Source organism: Notolepis coatsorum (assembly GCF_963971535.1).
Source record: "Notolepis coatsorum genome assembly, chromosome: 3".
Lineage (NCBI taxonomy): Eukaryota > Metazoa > Chordata > Actinopteri > Aulopiformes > Paralepididae > Notolepis > Notolepis coatsorum.
Window position 1 is genome coordinate 142447619 of NC_140167.1, and position 24119 is coordinate 142471737.

General features: G+C 42.3%; 2 protein-coding genes across 2 annotated transcripts in view; both read left to right on the plus strand.

Annotated features, from left to right (window-relative positions):
- Nucleotides 1-12125, plus strand: part of sympk (symplekin) — an 87640-nt gene extending 75515 nt beyond the window's left edge. Inside the window, exons 22-27 of the mRNA XM_084309736.1 lie at nucleotides 4097-4198; nucleotides 4643-4830; nucleotides 6597-6773; nucleotides 7097-7189; nucleotides 7717-8031; nucleotides 11807-12125. Of these exons, the coding sequence (XP_084165862.1) occupies nucleotides 4097-4198; nucleotides 4643-4830; nucleotides 6597-6773; nucleotides 7097-7189; nucleotides 7717-8031; nucleotides 11807-11980 (1049 nt within the window). The 3' untranslated portion in view covers nucleotides 11981-12125. The remainder of the gene's footprint in view (nucleotides 1-4096; nucleotides 4199-4642; nucleotides 4831-6596; nucleotides 6774-7096; nucleotides 7190-7716; nucleotides 8032-11806) is intronic.
- Nucleotides 12126-12790: 665 nt separating this feature from the next.
- On the plus strand, nucleotides 12791-23631 carry LOC311226015 (uncharacterized protein). Its single transcript, XM_084311396.1, has 8 exons — nucleotides 12791-13029; nucleotides 20465-20554; nucleotides 21950-22029; nucleotides 22139-22312; nucleotides 22405-22558; nucleotides 22657-22725; nucleotides 22821-22879; nucleotides 23483-23631. The coding sequence occupies exons 1-8, from the start codon at nucleotides 12844-12846 to the stop codon at nucleotides 23601-23603; spliced, it is 933 nt and encodes a 310-aa protein (XP_084167522.1). The 5' UTR covers nucleotides 12791-12843; the 3' UTR covers nucleotides 23604-23631.
- The last annotated feature ends 488 nt before the right edge of the window (nucleotides 23632-24119 follow it).

Sequence of the window (24119 nt, forward strand, 5' to 3'; positions counted from 1 at the left end):
CTCCCTCAAACTGAACAGTGACATCTCCTTAGCAAATGACCTCAATACCTTCTATGCGAGGTTTGATGCTGGTAATAACAACACCAGCTCACAAGCCACGGCAATGGGGGGGGGGGGGTCGGCTGCTGATGGAGGCGCAGTGTTCAGGGTAACAGAGCATGAGGTGAGGCGGACCTTTAAAAAAGTGAATATCAGGAAGGCAGCAGGTCCGGACGGCATCCCCGGCCGCGTCCTAAAAGTCTGTGCCGACCAACTGGCCCCAGTATTCACTGACATATTTAACCTGTCCTTAGAACAGGCTGTCATCCCCACCTGCCTGAAGAAGTCCACTAATGTCCCTGTACCCAAAAAATCCAAGCCTGCTTGCCTCAACGACTACCGCCCTGTAGCTCTTATCTCCATAGCCATGAAGTGCTTTGAGAAGCTAGTAAAGGGCTACATCTGCTCCTCCCTCCCCATCAACATGGACCCCCTGCAATTTGCATACCGCCCCAACAGGTCCACGGAGGACGCCATAGCCCATGTGCTGCACACAGCAGCATCACACCTGGACAAGAGGCAGGGGAACTATGTGAGAATGCTATTCATCGACTACAGCTCGGCATTCAATACCATAGTCCCCTCCATACTCATAGCCAAGCTCAGGGACCTGGGCTTGAACTATGACCTCTGCCAGTGGGTCTTGGACTTCCTGACTGGCAGACCCCAGGTGGTGAGAGCAGGCAACTGCACCTCCTCATCCATCACCCTCAACATAGGGGCCCCCCAGGGCTGTGTTCTGAGTCCCCTCCTCTACTCCCTGTACACACACGACTGTGTGGCTCAGCGGAGTAGCAATGCAATCATCAAATTTGCTGACGACACAGTGGTGGTGGGCCTGATCTCTGCCAACGACGAGAGGGCCTACCTGGAAGAGGTCAAGGTCCTGGCGGGATGGTGCCAGGAAAACAGCCTCTCCCTGAACGTCAGCAAAACAAAGGAGATGATTGTGGACTTCAGGAGGTCGGGGGTCAAGGACTACAGCCCCCTCAGCATCGACGGGGCACCGGTTGAGAGAGTCAACAGCTTTAAGTACCTCGGAGCCTACATATCCGAGGACTTGACATGGACCACACACATTGACAGTGTTGTGAAGAAGGCACGACAACGCCTCTACTTCCTCAGGCGCCTAAGGAAGTTCCAAGTCAGTCAGAAGATCCTTAAGAACTTCTACTCATGTACAATAGAGAGCATCTTGACCGGCAACATCACCTCCTGGTTTGGGAATAGCACTGCACAAGACCGTAGCAGACTACAAAGAGTGACACGTTCAGCCGAACGCACAATTGGAGGGGGGCTCCCCACCCTCCAGAACATTTACAACAAGCGTTGCAAGGGCAAGGCTAAGAGAATCATTAAAGACTCCAGTCACCCGAACAACTGCCTCTTTGAACTGCTGCGGTCAGGCAAGCGATACCGGAGTCTCAAGGCGAGCACAGAAAGACTCAGAAGAAGCTTCTATCCCCAGGCCATCAGGCTGCTAAACGAACAATGAACACTACACAACAACAACCACCAAACGCACATAGCACACACATCCACACGCACACACTCACTTTAAACAAACACACTGTAGCACCCACTCCACACACTTTATAGCACACACCCACTTTAAACAAACACACTGTAGCACCCACTCCCCACACTTTATAGCACACACTCACTTTAAACAAACACACTGTAGCACCCACTCCCCACACTTTATATTTATTGATGAAGGATTGCACTACAACTCGTACACCTTACTGTAAATTGTACCTAAATTGTACCTCATCCCATTTCTGCTTTGCATTATATAGTACTGTACATTAGTACTGTAACTGAGGGGTACAATTCCCTGACTGTATTGTTAGATATGATACTTACTACCACTACCTCTTGTACTTTAGACTCTGGCCACCCAGTACTAGGCATAAATAATTATGGTAAACACTCCCACGTAGATGAAACGATCCAACACAAATGTACCAAGTCGAAAGTCTGCGTTTAATAATAATTAATACATAGCAAAAGGTATGTAGAGCAATCACTTAATTACATTTATGATTTGAAATAGGATGCACTTTTATGGCAAATGAGTATTCGTTGGTATATCAATAGAGAACGTCCAATCTCTGGTGGCGCAGGCGGTAAATATACAACCTGGAATATTTAAGGAATAATAGCAATGATACTTTAATGATTATAGAACTGGATACACTAGGGGGGAATTCCGGTCGCTTGTAAGACAACTGGAGAAGGGGGGGGGGGTAGAGTCTGGCTGTATCCGTCTGGCCGAGGGTATCCTGGGAGAACCCACGGTTGTGCGGCTCGGTGCCTCAGCGATCCTCGATCCACAGATGAAAGCAGTTGGACTCTCTGTGGGCCGGCTTCCTCCGGTCCACGATGGAGAGACGTGAAGCGACCTCGTCGTGTAGAGCGTCTCCTCACCTGTCGTCCTCTCCGGGGGGGGGGGTTTCCAACACACGGCAGTGTTGGTCTTTATCCATAGAATAATCACTGTATACAAAGCATAATCCGTGCCTGGGAAGGCGGGCTGTCGTCGGTAGAATAATCCGGTATGCAGGTCCACTCGCTCGTCGGCTCTGGGGCTCCTCGGGTGCAGCCTCACATGGGGTCGGCCACCCTGGATAAGCAGCCAGTTCTACCCGAAACGATGGGGGTACTGACTACGCTAGTATTCTCACCGCACGAAGCACTACATATGAATAGACTATTATTAGCTTAATAGACTACGTCCAACTCGACGATATAGTGCCAAATATGACTATTCAAATATTAATATACACGATGTCTCAATACCGATGGTAGGCCGAACTTGGCCTTACTCCCACACGTGGCGTCGCGGGGAGGCTTTACGTCTGTCACTCTATTGGAGGGTAAGAAACTGGACTAAAAGGAAGTCCTACTTTAGTAGCGCAGTATATATACGCACTATGAACAAATAGTACCATTAGTGGTGCGGTAGCCAGATTCCTACGCGGAACTAGGACTTGTTCGTACATGTTGAGCGGTACGTTTGAACTGGGTCTGGGGGGTATGGCAGCCTGGCACCAAGGTCTCGACCAATAGTAGAATGGAGACTATTATGGGATGTTCAGTAGGCTAGAATGGATATTCAATGCATATTGTACAAGGAATATACAAGGGATATCAGGGAATATTAGAGAATATACAAATACAATTAAATATATATATATAAATAAATATATATATTCGGTTTAATCTGGCCCTTCACAACAAGTACACTGCATAGTATTGTATATTATATGGTAACTCAGAACATTGTACATATGTCTATACCGAACACTGTGACCTCATTTTCTTCTTCTAAATTACATGCTATACTATGTTATTTGATACTATCTTGTCTAGCACAGTCTCTGGAGCGTAACAGTAAGAAGCATTTTGTATGAAAGTATTCTGTACTTCTGTATGACAACTATTAAAGAAACTTGAAACTTGAAAACAACAGCGGTTTCTATCATCATCATCATCACCACCCACGCTATGCATAAAATATATAGGTCCGCGGAGAGGCACGGTGAGGAGGCCGTGCAAACTGCAATGGAATATGGGGCATCTCTCTCTCTTTACCTAATATTTTGATTCTATCCTGACATTTTTCAGTTGGAAGGGCAGTCTATATGCGTAATGGTAAAAAAGAAATAAAAAAATCATTTTATTTATTTATTTTTTCAAAAAGGGCACTTTTTTGATGAGGCTCAAAAAGGCAGGTGCTCAGGCACCCCTTGGCCTCTATGTGTGCACGTGCCTGGATACTCTCTATCGCTAGAACCCATCTGATTCCTGCTGCGTTTTCTTTCCCGTAAGACGTTTGATTTCTCTCAATGTTTTTTTGCGATAGAAACAAGCAAATGTTTGCAAAAGTGCTGGGAACTTGTTGCTACTGCGAAATGGCGACCTCTCTGGTTGAAAATGAAAATGTGTTTGCCAGCAACCATAAGGAAAACATTCTATGTTAACAGATCTTTGTTCACTTAAGGTTCATGATGACCTGTAACATACTGACACTATAGTGTGTGTCTTCTTTCAGGTGAGGGCAGTTCCTCCATGTCTCCTCTCACACCAGGCGAGCTTCTCATTGCCTTGCACAACATAGACTCAACCAAGTGTGACATGAAGTCCATCATAAAAGGTGAGTTTTAAATTCCTTTTCCACCCGAAAGCAGAATCTGCATGGCATTTCTATGGACTCAAATGTGCTATTTTTCTAAGAGAAATGCTCTTGGTCCCCGTTTACTCCTAGCTCATGATAAATTATACACAAAAAAATTAACTGTCCTACGCCATAGCTTTAGCATATTTTTGTTAAGCATCTTTTATAAAAAAAAAAAGATTTGGTTAAATCTAAAATTATTGGAAACATACAGTACATTTTTAATATTTTCCTTATTCACTTTAGGCACCATATTGATCAAGTTTAACGTTGGCAGAATACACTATTGGAATGATGAACTCGTTATCTGACTCCCTGTTTTTCATAGCTGTAGTTTTCATGTTTTGTTTTTTTAAGTACATGGAAGTTAATTGGTCGATCAAAGCTGGGCGGTGAAGTGAATCTGGTACATTATCTCCGCAGCGACCAACCTGTGTTTCGGGGAGAAGAACGTGTACACCTCGGAGGTGCTGGCGGTGGTGATGCAGCAGCTGATGGAGCAGAGTCCGCTCCCCATCCTGCTGATGCGCACCGTCATCCAGTCGCTCACCATGTACCCGCGCCTCGGAGGCTTCGTCATGAACATCCTGTCCCGCCTCATCAGCAAGCAGGTCAACGTCTTGGTGCCACATTTCAAACGCCACCTCATTCTAATGCCAAGTTTCCAACTTTATGGAATAGAATAGAAGTACTTTATTGATCCCGAGGGAAATTCGGCACCACAGATCGCTCACAATAAACATTTAGGTAGTAAAAAAAATAGGAATAAGAGTACACAGTCAGAGATATACATTCTAAAATATGTATATACATTCTAAAATATACAGTCCAGAAATATACAGTAAAATGTACAGGAAGATATACAAGGATTTATACTGTTACTCTGTGCTCAGTGAGGCGTTATACAGTCTGATGGCTGTTGGAATGAAGGACTTCCTGTGACGTTCAGTGTTGCATCTTGGAGTCTGAGTCGAACACTGAACGTACTCCTATCGGTCAAGTCCATGTATAGTGGGTGGGAGGGGTTGTCCATGATGGTGTGGAGCTTAGCGAGACTCCTCCTCTCTGACACCACCCCCAGAGAGTCTAGCTCCACCCCCACCACGTTACTGGCTTTCCTGACCAGCTTTTCCAGCCTGTTCGCATCCCCCGCTCTGTCTGCTGCAGATTCAAACTTTACAGTAAAGTAATTCTAATGCCAGATTCAAATTTTACAGTAAAGTAATTCTAATGCCAGATTCAAACTTTACAGTAAAGTCATTCTAATGCCAGATTCAAACTTTACAGTAAAGTCATTCTAATGCCAGATTCAAACTTTACAGTAAAGTCATTCTAATTCCAGATTCAAACTTTACAGTAAAGTCATTCTAATGCCAGATTCAAACTTTACAGTAAAGTCATTCTAATTCCAGATTCAAACTTTACAGTAAAGTCATTCTAATGCCAGATTCAAACTTTACAGTAAAGTCATTATAATGCCAGATTCAAACTTTACAGTAAAGTCATTCTAATGCCAGATTCAAACTTTACAGTAAAGTCATTATAATGCCAGATTCAAACTTTACAGTAAAGTAGGGGTGGACGGTATAAACGGTATGAATTTGCGCTACGGTATGGATTTTGATTATACCTTCATACCTTGTGACCGGTAGACTAGAGCAGCTAGTCACAGCAGTAACAATGACGTTAACGTTACTTGACGATTCACTCAACGTTTGCAGTGGTCGTTGCATAGTGTTTAATTGTACTGAGTTTTTCTCCACTTGCTCACGGACCTTGTCATATAGTTTGGGCATTTCAATTTGGCTAAGGAGGCTGAGAGGAGACTTGCTTTAGCACAGCAACGGGCTAACGTTAGCCATTTTAAGATACATTTATATACCGCAATATATACCATTACCGTCTATGCTTCAAATTATACCATGATATACATTTTAGACCATACCGTCCAGCCCTACAGTAAAGTCATTCTAATTCCAGATTCAAACTTTACCTCAGTCATTCTAATGCCAGATTTCAACTTTACAGTAGTCATTCTAATGTCAGATCCAGACTTTAAAGTAAAGTAATTTGTTTGAAGAAAGGAGACTCTCCCACTGTTCAGTCATATTTTTCTTTGTGGGATGAATTTGTGAACTGCAAGATGTGTTACGCAATTACATGTTTGTCCAGTCACTGGAGGAAATGGACATAGTTCAAGCACCCCTCCTCCACATAGCTGAATAGTTGGGCTCGCAAAGATGTGAATTGTGAACGTGAAGTCACTGAAAACAATCTGGGATAATCGGTGAAGCTTATCGGTGAGGCGAAGGCTCCTCTGTTGCCAGACGACCACAGTGCCTGTCGGACTAACAGCAGTCATGTTTGTGTTGCGTAGGTGTGGAAGTATCCCAAGGTGTGGGAGGGGTTTGTGAAGTGTTGCCAGAGGACCAAGCCTCAGTCGTACAGCGTTCTGCTCCAGCTGCCGCCAGCCCAGCTCAGCAGTGTGTTTGAGCGCTGCCCAGAGATGAGAGAGCCTCTACTACAGCATGTCCACTCCTTCACCCCCCATCAGGTAACCACGCCATCTGTAGGCTTGGACATGTCTATGAGATGTTGGATCCTCATGCTCAATTTATACTGCTACTGTAATGTTTACATAAACCAATGTCTGTGGAACCTGCAGAGTGTTGCATAGACACACTGTGCATCCTTTAACATTGTAACTAAACCAAACTGAGTTAATCTCAGTGAATCTTTACTGGCTGTGATGTGTAGCTAGTGTTGCATGATTATTAACAGCCAGGGACCAGCAAGGTCTGAATAAGTAATGACTTTTGACGTGTAAAATGGGAAGGGATCTTGCTCATCTGAAACGCCCTCATTTCTGTGTTCCAGCAATTGCACATCCCTGGCTCCATCATGGCGGTACTGGAGGCCAATAAGAAGCCACAAGAGCCGAAGCCTGTGGAGCCTGCTGTGGAGAGACAGGTAATGGACACAGTCGGGTTCATGAGGCCTACCATACTGCATACGTCTTGTTGACTTATTTATTTGTTTAACTGGGACAGTGGGCAATTTACGTCAACTCACCCAGAGTTGGAAAACATGTTTATTGACCTCTGTAAGTGCTGCCCTGTTCTGGACCACCTGGAGCTTCCTGAGGTCACCACTGGCAGTAGATGACCACATCGCAGAGCAATAGTCAAGATGACATAAAAGGGGATGGGCACCAAAAGAAGCGCATTTCCTGGAAATACCTATTTCTCTTCCCATTTTCAAAACAATATAATTAATATGCTGAGAGAGACCAAGACTGAGTGCAATCCAGCATCACTCCAAGGAGTTTAGTACTTTCAACTTGTTGAACTGCCGGATGATGATGATGATGATGATGATGGTGGTGGTGGTGGTGGTGGTGGTGGTGGTGATGATGATGATGGGGGCAACATTAATACATTGTTGGGACTTTCCTCTGTTTTGTAATTATCCGTTCTTCCTTCTCTTCTATTCCTCAGATTGAGCCGCCACCTACTTTAGTCCCTGCCAACATAGTAGTGACTCGTCCTGCTCCACTGAAAACTCCAGAACCACCAGTCAAACGGCACCCAGTCCAGCAACAACCAGCCAAGCAACAACCAGCCAAGCAACAACCAGTCCAGCAACAACCAGTCAAGCAACAACCAGTCAAGCAACAACCAGTCAAGCAACAACCAGTCCAGCAACAACCAGCCCAGCAACAACCAGCGAATACACCGGATGAGGAGGAGCCCATGGAGCAAGAGGAGACCAAGCCAGAAAGCCAAGAGGAAACTACTCAAGAATCTTCTCCGGTAAAATAAATCTTATGTTTAGTTATTAAAGGGAAGGCTTGCAGTTTTGGACCTAATATGTAAAAATCTCATAAACGGCAATGCTACCAACTCACAGTCACTCACAAATGTGTTTATGTTTATTAGGATCCCCATTAGTCATCATCAACGTGTTGACTATTCTTCCTGGGGTCCTCACAGATATACACATACAAATATGAAGCATTCAGTGTAAATCAGTCATATATCACATACATAATCAATAGAAAATAAAACAAAAGGGTCATGGGTGAATCCATTTCACCATACCTAAAAAAATAAAAAATAAAAAACACAAAGTAAACAGAAGAAGTTTGGATAACATGGCTGCAGCTACACTCATGCATGACATATATTGATTTCCTTCCGGATTATGACATTCAGTCAGTCATTCCTTCCTTCCTTCATTCATTCACTCACTCACTCATGGTTAGCCACTCTGCCCCTAGTGGCGGCTCATGTACATCACACTTTGTGTAAGGTCAATTCATAGTATGCTTTACATCTGACATTGTGTGTCCTTGTTCTCTTGCTTACTGATAATTAAAATGGCCAGAGAGAGCATTGTTTTCCATGCATTGCAATTTAAAATGTTATTCCTCCGCTGTTGACTGGAGTAAGACAAAGGTTCCCCCAAAATGTCAGTTGTAGATTCCACTGAAGAAATTACAGTAACACACCTGAAGAAATGTTATATAAATTGCAATCATTCTCCTACAATGAAAATTCCTTTTTACCTTTGAAAATTATTGACTGTTCCACTCGACGGGGTCGGTACCGACCCCTTTTGACATTATAATCATATAGGCATATTTTTATGAATGATGAAAATAATTTGTGATTTTAAAATCAACCGTTTTCAAGTATTAACATCACCACTATGTCACAAATGCATGTAGAATGTAAAACGTTAGGTTGGCAATAGTTTAGCAATAGGTTAAAAGTGTACTTATATCGTTTTAAGTTTTCGATATGCAATCGCCTATCTGACCCGGAACCGGAAATGGAAATGTTGAACCATGGGAATTGTAGTTTTTTTGCTGCCATTTTGTAGAGGAGATTCATAGACCACTACACTTCCGCGTTACATTGAAATCAAGGAGGAGATTGCGGGGGGGTCAAATGAATGGATGTGGACGAGAGCCGTGATGGAAGTGGTTGCCGATACGGCTGTGGGGGTGCTAGAGACATGATCGAATAGACGTTTATGCGCCTCGCTCTCCTGAACACGGCGTGACCCATAACTAATCGATCAGAACTAAATCGGCAGAGAAAAAGCCCATTTTAAAGCACCTATTCCGCATGGACATGCGCAGAGTGCCCATGGAGTCTGGACGACGCGAGATGACGCTCGAATGAATGTGGACTGTTCTATCAGAGGGGGGAGCTTCGGTGGCCAGCCGAACAGGATAATGAAAAAATGATCCCACTAAATGGCCAGACGCGTCTTATGGCGACATCTACAATTACCTCATTGAGTCTCCAGGTAGACTAATGTTTATATTTAAGTGCAGCGGTCTGTAGCCACTTACATGACCATCAAAGCTCCCCCTCTGATGGAACAGTCCACATTCATTCGAGCGTCATCTCGCGTCGTCCAGACTCCATGGGCACTCTGCGCATGTCCATGCGGAATAGGTGCTTTAAAATGGGCTTTTTCTCTGCCGATTTAGTTCTGATCGATTAGTTATGGGTCACGCCATGTTCAGGAGAGCGAGGCGCATAAACGTCTATTCGATCATGTCTCTAGCACCCCCACAGCCGTATCGGCAACCACTTACATCACGGCTCTCGTCCACATTCATTCATTTGACCCCCCCGCAATCTCCTCCCTGATTTCAGAATCCCGGAAGTGTTACGGTGGTCTATAGCTATCGGCCAGCGTTGACATTTCTCCGATCTACACTTCCTGTCACATACTATGGTGGTTCAAAGTTCAGCGTTCTGAATGAATCATATCAATAATTGTTATGATTCGCGATAATAAGCTACAAAAGGTAACGTTTTTGACAAATATTGAAACGCAGTCAGTTTCTCCTCACTATTGTTACCATGTAGGAACAGTTGGATCTGAAATTAGTTTCAAAATGGTTACACTGTGGGGGAAATAAAAAAGTACAGTCGATTACAGTAAATATCAGTATCTGTTATTATGCACGCCTGGTGGCGTTTTCCTTTATGCCAAGCAAGCAGTGCAAAAATGCTTCCGCATTCGTCACCGCACGCCAGTGCGGTAAAGCGCCCTTCTTTTCAGGCCCCGCTTAGACAAATGCTACCGTGCGTGCACCGGCGGCGGCGTGCTCGCTCAGGTGCGTGCGTGCGCGCGCCGGCGTGCTCGCGCGAGGTGCCCGCGCATGCGCATGAGATCCCGCCTTGGTTCGACACGAGCGGAGCTCAATATATATAAGTCACCGCCCCTTATTCAGTATCTAGAAATAGCTCAATTGGCAAGGCCACATGGCTGTGGATCCTATGGCTCGTTTGCTGGCGAGTTCGAATCCCATCGAAAATATTTTTTAACGTGATTTTTTTTTAACGTGTATTCTTTCGCCGGTTAAGGTTAGGCATGGTTAAGGTTAAGGTTAAGGTTAGGCATTGTTTCGGAGTTGGTTAAGGTTAGAACGGTTAAGTTTAGGCGCTGTTAAGGAGCTGGTTAAGGTTAGAGTTTGTCAAAGAGAATGGCAATATAATTTCTATGGTTAAGGTTAGGCATGGTTAAGGTTAAGGTTAAGGTTAGGCATTGTTTCGGAGTTGGTTAAGGTTAGAACGGTTAAGTTTAGGCGCTGTTAAGGAGCTGGTTAAGGTTAGAGTTTGTCAAAGAGAATGGCAATAGACAGCCTATTTCCGCGCGACCTGGGCGCTGGGCGGCGGAAAATGAAAGGCGCATTACTGCACGCCACTACGGTAAATTTGTGCACTGCTTGCTTGGCATAAAGCTACACGCCGCCTGGTGATACTATATCCAAATTGAACTCGGCCATTTGAAAGATACTATATATATATATATATATATATATATATATATATATATATATATATATATATATATATATATATATATATATATATGTGTGAATTGGCTATAATAAGGTAATGTATAAGCATATATTCTATATTCTATAATAATATTTCAAATTGCATTGGTCCGGATGGGAGAATTCAGTACTGTATATACAGAACCTTCAGTTTTATCATCTTCCCTTTATTAATTTCCTTAGATCTTTTGTACACATGATCTCAAGAGGGTACTGAATGAGTTCAGTGGTAGTTTTTTAAGTTTGGTCATTATTATCATGGTGTTATTCACTGTCAAAGATGAAAAGAAAAATCATAATTCATATTTTCCTTTGTTTCATCACAATTTAAGCAAGCCTAGTAATAGACACAATATTTCTGACACTGAGAATACATTCACTGAGGTCCATAGATATACCTAGATACCAAGAATATGCAAATAGCCCTTGTAGAAGTGGAGCAATATTCCATTTACTTAGGTATACATTTTATGCAGATTTTCACCTGGGGTGGAACAGGTTATTATTATAACTAACTATTATAACTAACTATTTCAAAGGTATTATGTTTTCAAACGTATGTATTCTGATTACTGTTTTTTGGGGGGTTTTAATTAATTTAATAACTGTAATTGATTACAGGTTCCAATGTTTTGTGATCAGATTACTATAATCTGTAACTTCCCAAACCTTGGTTGCATAAACAGTTGGAATGATTAAACCCCCTTGAATAATTGTGCTAGGTGGTGGAATCGTTGAGTGTGGAGGAAAGCTCACCACCTCCAGGAGAAGACACTGAGGAACCAATGGAAGCCTTGCATGCTGAACCTTCAGACTCAAAGGAACCCATAAGAGATGCTACTGAAGAAAGTATCACAGAAGCTGAGGCCAGTAGTGTCACCGAAGACGCTGAGTGAATCTGGAATCTGGATCTGAGGAAATAGGAATGGATTCAAAATTTAGATAAACAATTATATTTCTCTGCAAATCTGTTTGTTTTTGTCACCTACTATTGCATTTATTTGTCGTGAATAATAAATGAATAAAAGAAACATTATAGTCTCTCCTGATCTCATTTGTATTGATTTCACTACTCCTGTGTCTTTCAATCTTCTGTCCAAGACTGATGACGTTTAAAATGAAAGGGTAATGCCAGTGTTAGTCCATGCATCAAGAGCTGAGTCGGTCAACTAGAGAATGAAAACTTGTCTCCATTGCTCTTTTAAAATGTGGTGGCGGGGCTATCTATTTGTTTACGTTTAAATGTTATACTATAAGACCCACCAGAGCCACTATGATTTGGACATTGCAGTGTTCAGTTAATTTTATAGGAAGATTTAATGTCGTTATTGTACCTTCCAACATTCTGACAGCTGGGGAAATTACCTAAGAAGCTATAATAGCCTACTGAACATAGTATTTTTCACCTGTAGTGCTAGACCTCCCTCCCATACAGTGCTGGGGCCAACCTATGGTCTGTCGCTCCCGGTCGAGAGGGAAGACGGTACCATAAGGTTATAAGGGAGAGAGAAAGAATAGCGACCTTTATTTTGAAAATCCTATATTTGCCACCTTCACACAGCAGAGAGGAAGAGGCGCAGCCAACATGAGCACCGCCCCTAAACTCCTCAATCTGCTGGATTGTTATTGCTAACTTCACTTTTGACTCAAATATTTAAAATCTCAGGTTGATTCATTCGTGTGTTGCTTGTTGTAACGTTCTCCTAAACAAACCAGACAAACTACTTCAGCTAGTAACCTAACGTCAGCCCCTAGTTCAATGAAAGCGGTGATTCTTGCCGCAGGATATGGAACGAGGCTCCAGAGAGACGTCGACAGGAGCGGACGCTTCCAACACCTGGCTGGCGTCGCCAAACCCCTGCTCCCCGTGGGCCCCTGTGCCCTGATCTCACACTGGGTTCACGCCCTGACCGCCTCTGGATGTATAGACACCGTTTATGTTGTTGTAAGTAATTATTAAGGTCATCTGAGGAAAGGAAGTGAGAATTTGTCGGTATCTCTTGGTTTGTAAAACGCGCTGATTGATTGAAAACTTTATTAACAGATTGCAGAATGGGTACAGTACAGCTCAATAGTCAATACATAAAATTGTTACAAAAAGGGGATGCAGACCAGAGAAAGACTTTCGTTTTGTTTACATCAGGGTCCCCCATATGACATACGGGGGACCCTGACCCCCGTATGTCTACACGAGTCACGACATACAGATACTGCTACATCTATACATTTATGACATACCAGATTTGCAAATACAGTACTGTTTGTGATACAAAAAGTCCAGAAAAGAGAGTATACTTGACGTAGAAACTGTACATTGGTGGGGGGGGGGATCTCGGATTACGAATCGATACCCACGCAAATCCGAGGGCAGTTTACAAATCCCAGAGCACTCCGGGAGCCAGGTCCACCCCTCAGGATGTCTCTTTCTACCTTTTTTCCATTATTATTTCCTGTTATCCCATACATACTAGGGGTGGGAATCACCAGTTTCATCATGATACGATACGATATCGATTCTTTGGACAACGATACGATATTTGCCGATATCACAAAGTCTCTCACGATACAATACGATACGATTAGATTCAGGTGCCTGCGATCGATATGAGATGATATCATATGCCCATTTAACACAATCAGTTATGAGACTTGCCACAGGATTTTCAAAATAAGAGTATCGATATGAATCGATCTTATTACATCGCATCGATCCGATTCGATCGTTGATAATTACATCGATGTATCGATCTGGATCGATGTATCGTCCCACCCCTAATACATACCTGACCTTGGGCCATCACGAGTTGATAATGATCAGCCCCAACTCAGCCCTGTTTGGCCTCAGGGGCCAAAAAACCCTCTTTTTGGGGAAAGCTTCTGGCGAAATTATGTAATTGCAAATATGAGGGTGTCTGCAACTGCATAAATGGTCAAATAAGTCTGAAACTTTGCATGGTGTATCCTGACACATAGGGGGAAAGTATCAGAATAATACTCTGGGGCTTACCTTTCTATTGTCAAATATCACCCTCAGAATACCCCAAAAGACAAAAAGAATTCTGTCCGCCTGACAAATTGTCATCAAAAGTGATAATTTTCAAGTATTTTATTATACATGTTGCTGCCTCACATGGATATAAAAACTTGCCACATTTATAAGCTTCAATTTAAGTCCAAGATGACCTATCTAGAATATTACTCCTGCTATGACCAAAGTTCTCCATTGTATCTCAAATCGAGAAGATTTAACATTCAAGCATTACCCTTATTTCTTCTCTTTTTTGTCTCCCTTATTTTTTTTATATCTAAAATATATTAAACAAGAGTTGAGACGTAATGTAATGTTATACTATCTGAAGTTAATTACATTTTTCCTGTTTGCAGACGACTCAGCCCTGCTGGTCTCTGACAAGAACAAGTTACAGGTTGAAAAAACCCTCAGCTCGGAACTAGGCAAAATATGTATATGGCTCGCCGATAACAAACTATCATTACACATGGGCAAAACAGAGTCCATTCTCTTCGGTTCAAATAACAAACTCAGCAAGACCAACGGCTTCTCAGTTACAGTGGGTGACAATATTGTCACAAGGAAAGATGAAATTACCTACCTGGGTTCCATCCTAGAAGCTAATCTTTCCTGTGACAAAATGGCATCCAATGTAATAAAAAAAGTCAACCAACGAACTCGATTCTTGTACCGGATCTCCTCTCTGGTAAACAAGAATACCCTGAAGACTCTGGCAGGAGCACTCATTCAAGGGTACTACGACTATGCTTGCACCTCATGGTACCAAAGCACCTCAAAGGCACTAAAAACTAAATTACTAACATCTCAAAACAAACTGGTCAGACTACTGCTTGACCTGACTCCTAGAACCCACCTCACCCCTGCCCACTTTGACAACCTAGGATGGCTTAGAGTAGACGACAGAGTACAGCAACTTGCAATGGGCCTGGTCTACAAGATACACTACACGACCAAGGTACCCATGTACATGTCAAAATACTTCCCAAAGGTCAGTGAATACCACGATCACAACACCAGAGGGAGCTCCACAAATCATGTTAAACCCAGATTCGGCTCAAACAAGGGACTAAACACGTTTCGCAATTATGCCACATCAATGTGGAACGTCCTACCCAAAGCTGTAAAGGAATGTGAATCACTACCCACTTTCAAAAACACTCAAAGAACACCTACGGGAGACTGCAATTCTAAACTGGCCCCTGCAAATGTCCTAACCCAACCCCCTCCAATGTACAGTAAATTACCAAGTATGGCTTTGTCAATATTCCAGTGTACAGTGTCCCCTACCCAACCCACCTCACCCACCTAACCACCTCCAATGTACAGTTCCCCCCACCCCACCTAACCAACCTCCTCCAATGTACAGTTTCTACGTCAAATGTATATACTCTCTTTTCTGGACTCTTTTTGTATCACAAACAGTACTGTATTTGCAAATCTGGTATGTCATAAATGTATAGATGTAGCAGTACTGTCTATCTGTATGTCGTGTGTGTCATATATGTTATGAATTGAAAATGGGGGACCCTGATGTAAACAAGACGAAAGTCTTTCTCTGGTCTGCATCCCCTTAACAGTTGTATGTATTGTACTGTACTGTACCGATTCTGCAATCTGTTAATAAAGTTTTCAATCAATCAATCAATCAATGAAAAGTGAACAATGTTACGCCACCTGGTGGACCGGGGTATCACAGTGCAACATAAAACAGATTGAAATATGAAATGTATTGAAGAAGTCTGTTATCAAGAAGTAAATAGAATCAACATGACTAAACTGTAGATAGATATTCTATACAGCCAAATGGAGAAAATAAAATACAGCTCAAACTAAAAATAGAATACATTTCTTTGGTTCTTAGACCATTTTTGCTGCTTACTCTATTTGCTGTGATCCATTAGCTGATTATAAAACTATGATTACAATTTTAATCATCATTTTCCTCATCATCATCCATCTGCAAAGTCATCTTCATCTGTTTCTCCTTCTGCCAAGACATCGACGAGGGCTTTGGGGATGACGTCACCCTCAAACCACAGTGGTTCTAGCTTGCCAGTCTCTGTGTTAATGTGAAATCCATGGTCGAGAGTGGATGGGATCTCATGAGCCCTCTTCCAGACACATGCCTGGAAGTTGACTCTTCTCATGTGGTGTAAGAGGACCCTCTTGCAAGGTGGGAAGGTAGAGAGGTCAACGGAGATACCCTGTTGACGCTCAAGGCTTGAGCCACACATCTTGACTTTAATCTCTCTTGCTTCATCAACCTTCTTTATTCGACGACTGAAACCATAGAGGCGACAGGTAAACTCTTCAACACCACTGAGAATCCGCTCATCAAGCTCCCAAGAGTTCCCCACTTCAGCAATGATCTGGATAAACTTTGAGTTCTGATTCAGAATCTTCATCGGTCGCACCTTCCCTTTGCCTTTGAATGATGATGTGTGCAGTCAGCACCAGTGAATGCGTGCAAGGCCAGGATAACTGAAATGTGTTCCTCTGAGTAATCTTCAGCCAGCTGGTTGATGTTGATAAGTCTATCTCCCATGTCAAAGAGGATGTTGACAGTTGATGACTTGGCATAATACAGGATGAAGAAAATGTCAGAATCTTTTGCTCTGACTCTGACTGTTGTGATGTGAGGCATTTTGGTTTGGATTATACTGCGTGCATGTAAATGATTACCCTCACATCCGTTTCTTCATGTTTTTAACAGATCTCAGGTAGAAGCTCTTTAGACATCACTCCAGCATTGCATTCTATCTTAACACTTTGATCGCCATGCTTAAATTCATAATTTACCATCCTCCGCCAGCCCTATTTAATATGGAGAAGTTCCCCTTCTTTGCAGGGCTATAACTTTTTAAATTGTATTGCTAAATTGACATTACTATGGCCCATTCAACGTCCTATATCTATTGTTCAGGGTGTAGCAACGTTATACTTTTTCATTCACATATTCATACTAAAATACGGTCTAAAGTATAAGTATGTTTTTATCGTTTTCTGCAGCTTTCTCCAGAACGTGATTTATAGCTCCAAATGCATTATATTGATGATGAAATACAGTTTGATAGGAATCTGCGCAAGATAAATTTCAAATGGACGTGCTTCTAGAAGTTACTAAGTATGATCGGATGATGACCGGATGGGGGGGGGGGTCGTTTATAATTCCGTGGCCAACGTTATATGATTCATCTAGTGTGGGTGATATGATCATTAGAGCAGTTAGTATCGAACACATTGAAAAATAACGTTGAAACTCACCGTAGCTTCCTCGCGCCGTTGGGCGATGAGCGTGGAACAGAAATTTTCCTATTATGGGATGTACAAATATGCGATCCATTTCCAGGTTGTATAATAGTATATCAGGGTTCGAAATTAACGGGGGCTTGGGGCATAATGCCCTTGAAATGGACAAAATGCCCTTGAAAATCAGTTAAGGGGGGCACTTAATGCCCCCGACAGTTTACTAATTATATATATTTATCCGGTAATGGAGCGTCTGTGTATCGTACGGTTCAGATGACGCGCAAATAAAAAAATTCATTTGGCGGAGCCGGTGTTCTGCACTGGCTGCAGGCAGCAGCACTGCAGCCAGCCAGGTGCTAGTCAGTTTGTGTAAAAATGGCACGCACAATATAAATCAATCTTCATTACGACTTTAAAAACATAGCCATTAACATTACATAGGCCTACACACATCTTGCCATAGCGTTAGCAGTTTGTACAATGTTTGTAGCTGTTAGCTAGCTAGCCCTTCACAACAACAGCTAACACCGTAGCTACTAGCTACTGTAGCAGAGGAGGAAATGGGAGTCTGAGAGGCGGGGTGTTTAAAGACAATGATAGGCGTTTATTTAACATCCAAGAAGGCTAACATACAACTGTGTTTTACTAACTCCAACCGGGACTATTATCGCTTTCGCGCTGCTTGTTGATGTTATGAACTGCTCCTAACGTGACCGGAGCTTTAGGTGCCACACGCTAAAATGTCCGTGGGGACCCGGCGCCAACCCATAGATAGTTCCAACTCACCGAATTACGTAATCCACCACAGTTGCACTCAATATTTAAATAATGTTAGTCTAAATAAATGTAGACAGAAACATAATACTTTCAAGCAGAAAACGAATCTTTCCATTAAGAACTGACAATCAGGGAATTTAAACATGGTTGACATTGTTTGTGTGTGTTTATATTAATTAAAGAAAGGAAAGTCTAGTGCTGGCTGAGCATATTGTTTGTTTGCACTAAGTTAATACTTTGACAAATGTAGCCTATATTTTTCAGTCAGTTCGGTCTTTGTGTGCCAAACATTATTTAAGGCTGTAAACACTGTAAACCTTTTATTTTATTTTTAATAAATGAGAAGCATGTTTAGATTTGAGTGTTACATTTTTTTTAATAAAAATTAACGTATATCGAACTGAAAACCGTGACCCCAAAATCGTGATACGAACCAAACCGTCCATTTTGTGAACCGTCCCACCCCTACCGTTTATCATAAAAATTCAGTGTCCCCGAAATAAAAAAAAGCCCCCGAAAATCAATTAAGGGGGGCAAAAAAAGCCCTTGAAAAAAATGTTAATTTCTAACCCTGTAGTATATACGTCCAAATCATGTTGTTTATCGAGTTATTTGCAACCGATCGATGTTCAGTGTTTCAAGATAGAGTCCCGCTAACGATAGCAAGTGCCCGGACGAAATATGGGAGAGCACCACATCCGGCGCATCACTTCCTGTTTGGGCGATCCGCCGATCGGCCACCAGATGGCGCTCTTGAACCGTTGGAGAGTTGAGAGGGGCTCAACAGTAGATCTCAGGTCTCCGGGGGAGAAATATGATTTCGATCACAGATTTTTGAAATATTGATATCAAAGATGTGGTCCAGCGTCTTTGGCAGAATGAGCATGGCGGGGAAAGACGTGTTCCAGCGTTTTTGGCGATTAAAGTGTTAAAGGCTTGACCAGCCTCTATGAAAATAACAGGCCTTCGGAGGATGTCTTTCATCATATCTTCAGAGCTCCAGTGATCCAGAAGTAAATTAATGAGGGCCTTCTTGTTTATCATTTGTGAGAACCATTCCAATCAGTGGGCCGATGAACATTTAGCCCCAACGTTCACCACAACAGGGCGGCTACGTGGCGTAATGGGCAAGGCGCTCGCCACGAATGCGGAGACGCCAGCGCTCCACATTGCTTTCAGTTTAGCTGGTCGTTCATACTAATACACATTGGCCGTATTAGGGGGTGGGAAACTGATGGGTGGGGATCGGGCGTTGTGGACAGCGACTCCTACAGGTCGGTTGGTGCGCCTGCGCAGTAGAATCAGGAAGTGTCGGGGGCAGCGTGAGCCTCCCACGCGTTACTCCTCGCCACTGAGAGATCGAGCTGCGCAGGTGAAAAGATGCGACTGCTGTTACCTCAAGTACCGGAGGGGACTTGTGCTATGTATGACTTAGTCCACATTGCAGCCGGCTTGTGGGAGGCAAGAAACAGCGTTTGTGACAGGGGAGGGTTGAATTGGATTATACGAAATTGGGATGGGAGAAAATATAGAAAATGGGAGAAAAAGTGGATAAAAAAAAAACGTTCACCACAACCTCTGCAATCCCTCTCAGCTGATTTAGGTGAATGAAGACGGTCAAGGTATAGTGTCTGTGCTGAATACTGTTTCAGCTGCAGCCGGTAGACTTTTGAAGATGTGCTCTGATATATTCTTCATTGTTCGTGGCACATCATCACGCATGTAGAATGAGGAGTTTCCATCTTGAATGAGAGCACTATTGGCTTGGGGAAGCCTAACTAACTACCGTATTTAGAGAAAATTGTATAATAACCATAGACTGTAGAACATATAGACGACATAGTAGGTTATACAATTATATAATAGATCATAGGCCTACAACTTTAACATTTCAGTAAGTCTTGAAGCCTTTCAAAAATCAAAAAGGTAGACAAGAGTTGAGGTGAGTATACCTTCCACCCCCATTCTTACAACACTTTGTAACACAGCCACAGGCTACCACTGAAAACCAAATTATGTGATTGAATGTTTTCTTATTCTAGAATGTGAGCTCTTGATGCAAATAAAATATATTTTGTATGCTGTACATTTCGCTTACATTCACAATATTTTAAAATGTTACCAGGTTTGAGTTTTTATGAGTTATGAAAGTTAGAAACATTTCCAATATTCCATTTACACATCAAGAATCATGCATCTAGCCAACATTTATATCAATTTACAGATTTGGCCTTTAGATGACTTGAGACTTGAATCTATTTGTCTAATCACTCACTATTTCTCTCTTCCCCAACTGTCCCCACTACCCTCTCCTCTACAACAGACCAATGCGCTTTACCATGATGCGTTCAGCGAGTGGGCAGCCCAGTTCCCAAATGTCAAGATTCTCAGCGACCAGACAAGAAGCAACGATGTAAATCAAGATTTTGTGATTGTTATTACTACAGGCTCCTCCACATTATATAGTGACATGGTGGTCCTGGGGCACCTTGACAGACTGTTATCTGATAACATGCATAACAAACTGATGTGTCACCGTATTATACATGTCCAGGGGCCAACCATTTGGTTTACAATGCATACTATGTAAAGAGGTCCCGGCTTCTAGGCTTAAAGGAACACACCAACATTATGGGAAATGCACTTACCGTCTTCTCCATAGTCAGACAAGAAGATGGATAACAAATTCCTCTCTGTGCGTTTAGTAGAACGGATCAGCTAGCCAAGCTTGAAACTCCGGGAGGTGTTTTTGGCCAAAAGCTGGGCTGGCTGATCTGTATCCGCTTCCATTAATTTGTGCTGTGCTAGCTTGTAGCCGGATAGCTTTCTACTGAAAGCACAGAGAGTAAATTGGTATCTCTCTTCTTGTCTGACTGGAGAAAATGGTATGTGCATTTCCCATAATGTTGGCGTGTTAATTTTAAGTTTGGTTCAAACTGCCTCAGAAAGATTTAGATTTATGACATAAAAATGTATCATTCTAAGGATTACTCAGAGTAATTTTTCCTCCTAAAATAACACAATGCAGGTTCCCCAATGATGTATCTCTTGTCGGGTACCTGTGACCATGGACTAGGAGTTAGGGATGAGTTCTTTCCCTTATGAAAAAGTATCATGGTATTTCCATAATTTATTTTGTCATCACTGCAATGATGGTAGTGACCGGATACCATGTTACCATCAGTATCATGATTTAAATACAATTATACCATGGTATTATTTAAGTACAAAAGTGGTACCATCATAGTACATTATTTATAAGTAAGAGTAAGATATTCCTTTATTGATCCCCTTGGGGAAATTCAGGCATCATAGCAGCATGGGGGAGGGGGTACAGGTAGTAAAAAGCAGTGTAAACAATATAACAAATCAATATAATTAACATAATTAAGCCCTACAATAAATAGTTACAATATATAATCTAATCCAAAAATCTAATCTAATATATAATCTAAAAATGCTAAATATATGATCTGATGAAGTATACAGTATTCACATAAGGTGCGGTATGCATAAGGTAGTATATTGTCCTTTTAGGTTCCTAGTAGTTGGATGTCTGGCAGCAGTCCCTGCCCACTGATGTGGAGCCTGATGGCTGCTGGTATGAAGGACTGTCCGAGGCGGTTAGTCGAGTGTCGGGGGGGCCATAAACCTGTATGGCAGTACCATGGTAAAAGTTAAATGACCATCAAAACTACCATGCTTCTTTTTCATAAGGGTTGGATGGGAATTCACCCAATGGAATTGACACATTGTGTTTTCACTGTCAACTTAATGATCAGCCTAACTTATTGTCTTATTCCACCAGGAGCGTCTTGGTGCAGTGGCCTGCTTGCAGCTTGTACTCAAGCACTTTGAAATAGAGGATCATATCGTTGTTATAGGGGGGTATGTTTACAAGCCATTTGCTGAACCATTGTATGCTAGCATGCGCTAACAATGCTAATACAGGTGTGAAGCCCATTTCTAATCAGCTGATGAATCTTTACTGTCACAGTGACACCCTCTTCAAGGAAGACTTCAGCCTCATTAAAGTGAAGGAGAGGTTTTCTGACTTGCAAGCAAAGTGCGAGGACGCCTGTCTAGTTCTTTCCTACCAGTGTAAAGACGAAGGCAAGTACTGCATTAGTTCCACATCTTCCCACCACCTGTCTAGTTCTTTCCTACCAGTGTAAAGACGAAGGCAAGTCCTGCATTAGTTCCACGTCTGCCCACAAGAAATGTTTCCTGCTGCCTGTAAAATCTAAACGTTAATTTCAAATATATCTACATACTCTGGACCAATTATGGTAGAATTAAGACTTATCTTAATTTCACAGAGATCCGTAAATATGGAATATTGGAGGTGGATGAAGATCTCCGGGTGATCTGCATGAAGGAGAAACCGCTTCCTTCTGAGACGACATCAAGGAGAGCAGTAAGCGGACAATAACCTGGATTCTACATCAGAACGAACAATTAACATTGGTGCAAGAAAAGCAGAATCTGACTAATTTCATTGCATTTGTCTTGCAGTGCCCCTGTTTTTATTTGTTTTCCAAGAAAAGCCTTCCCCTCTTGGATGCCTTCCTTGAAGAAAAAAGGGTAAATTAGATAGAACTTTAATAATCCTGTGGTGAATTCAGAAAAGAGTATATAGCAGATATATTTTAATCTAATGTGTAAAATGGTTTTCACAGGGAGCTCCTATTGAAGAAAGAGATGCTCCAGGAAACTTTGTGTCTTGGCTCATTCCAAGGTATTTTTTTTAATCGATGGTTCACTTCATGGCTGTAACAACAAAGCAATGATCTCAACGATGGATTCCAATTATCATTATTTTCCACATGTGTAAAACACTGAAATATACTGGGCCTAAACCTTTAAAAAGGAATACGCAAACATTATGGGAAACTTACTCTCAAGTAGAAAGCTACCGGCTGCAAGCTAGCCTAGCTTGGCACAAATGAATGGAAGCTGATATGGACCACTAGCCAGCAGCTAGACTAGCTACAAAAAAGTATGGTATTTCCATTCATTCTTTTGTCACAGCAATAATGGTAGTGACCAAAAAAGTGCATTTCCCATGATGTTAGTGTGTTCCTTTAAAGGAAAACTTTTAATTGAGGGGCAATTGTCAGGCCAGCCCAGGCGTAGCCACAGATAGCATCAATACATGTTGAATGAATTAGGAAGGCAGGATGCATGGTACATGTAGCAAATACAGATAACTCTGTCAACATTACTTTGATGCTGTTGGATGTGTACCGACTCATGTAGTGCATAGTATGCAGTTGAAAATGTTCTTTGTTGCATACGGTTGCATAAGTTCTTAGCTTATCGCCTTTTTTCCTTTTTTCAGGAAACCGGTGTACATTCATCAGATCTCTGGCCGTTTCGATGTTGGAAACCTGCCCTCTTACACTGAATGTGACCTGTATTTCAGGGAAAGGCTTCAAGATGTTGAATCTTACATGGTGTAGATCAGACTTGTCACCTTTATTGTACCATACATACTGTTACGAAGGATCAGATTAAACCGAATATATATATTTATTTATGGATATATATTGAATAGTATTTGTATGTCGTTTGATATCCCTTGTATATTCCTTGTACATATGCACGGAATATCCCTTTAGCCTACTATAGCCCATAATAGTTCATTCTCTTATTGGACAAAGGACCAGGCGCCAGGGGACCAGCCCCTGGCGTCAAGTTCAAAGGTACCGACGAGACATGTCCGTACTAGCCCCGGCTCCGCTCAGGGATACGGCTACCGAAATGAGAGTGGCACTATTTGTTCACCGTGCATATAAATATGGCGCAAGTAAATGTAGAAGTCCCTTACCCTTCTTCCCAACTTAGTAACAGAACGTGAAGCCTCACCCACGATACGACGTGCGGTGAAGTATGGCCTGTTTGGCCTTAGAATAGCATTGAGACCTCGTGCGAATTAATAACTGAATTGTCAGAGTTTGGCACTGTACCGCCGAGTG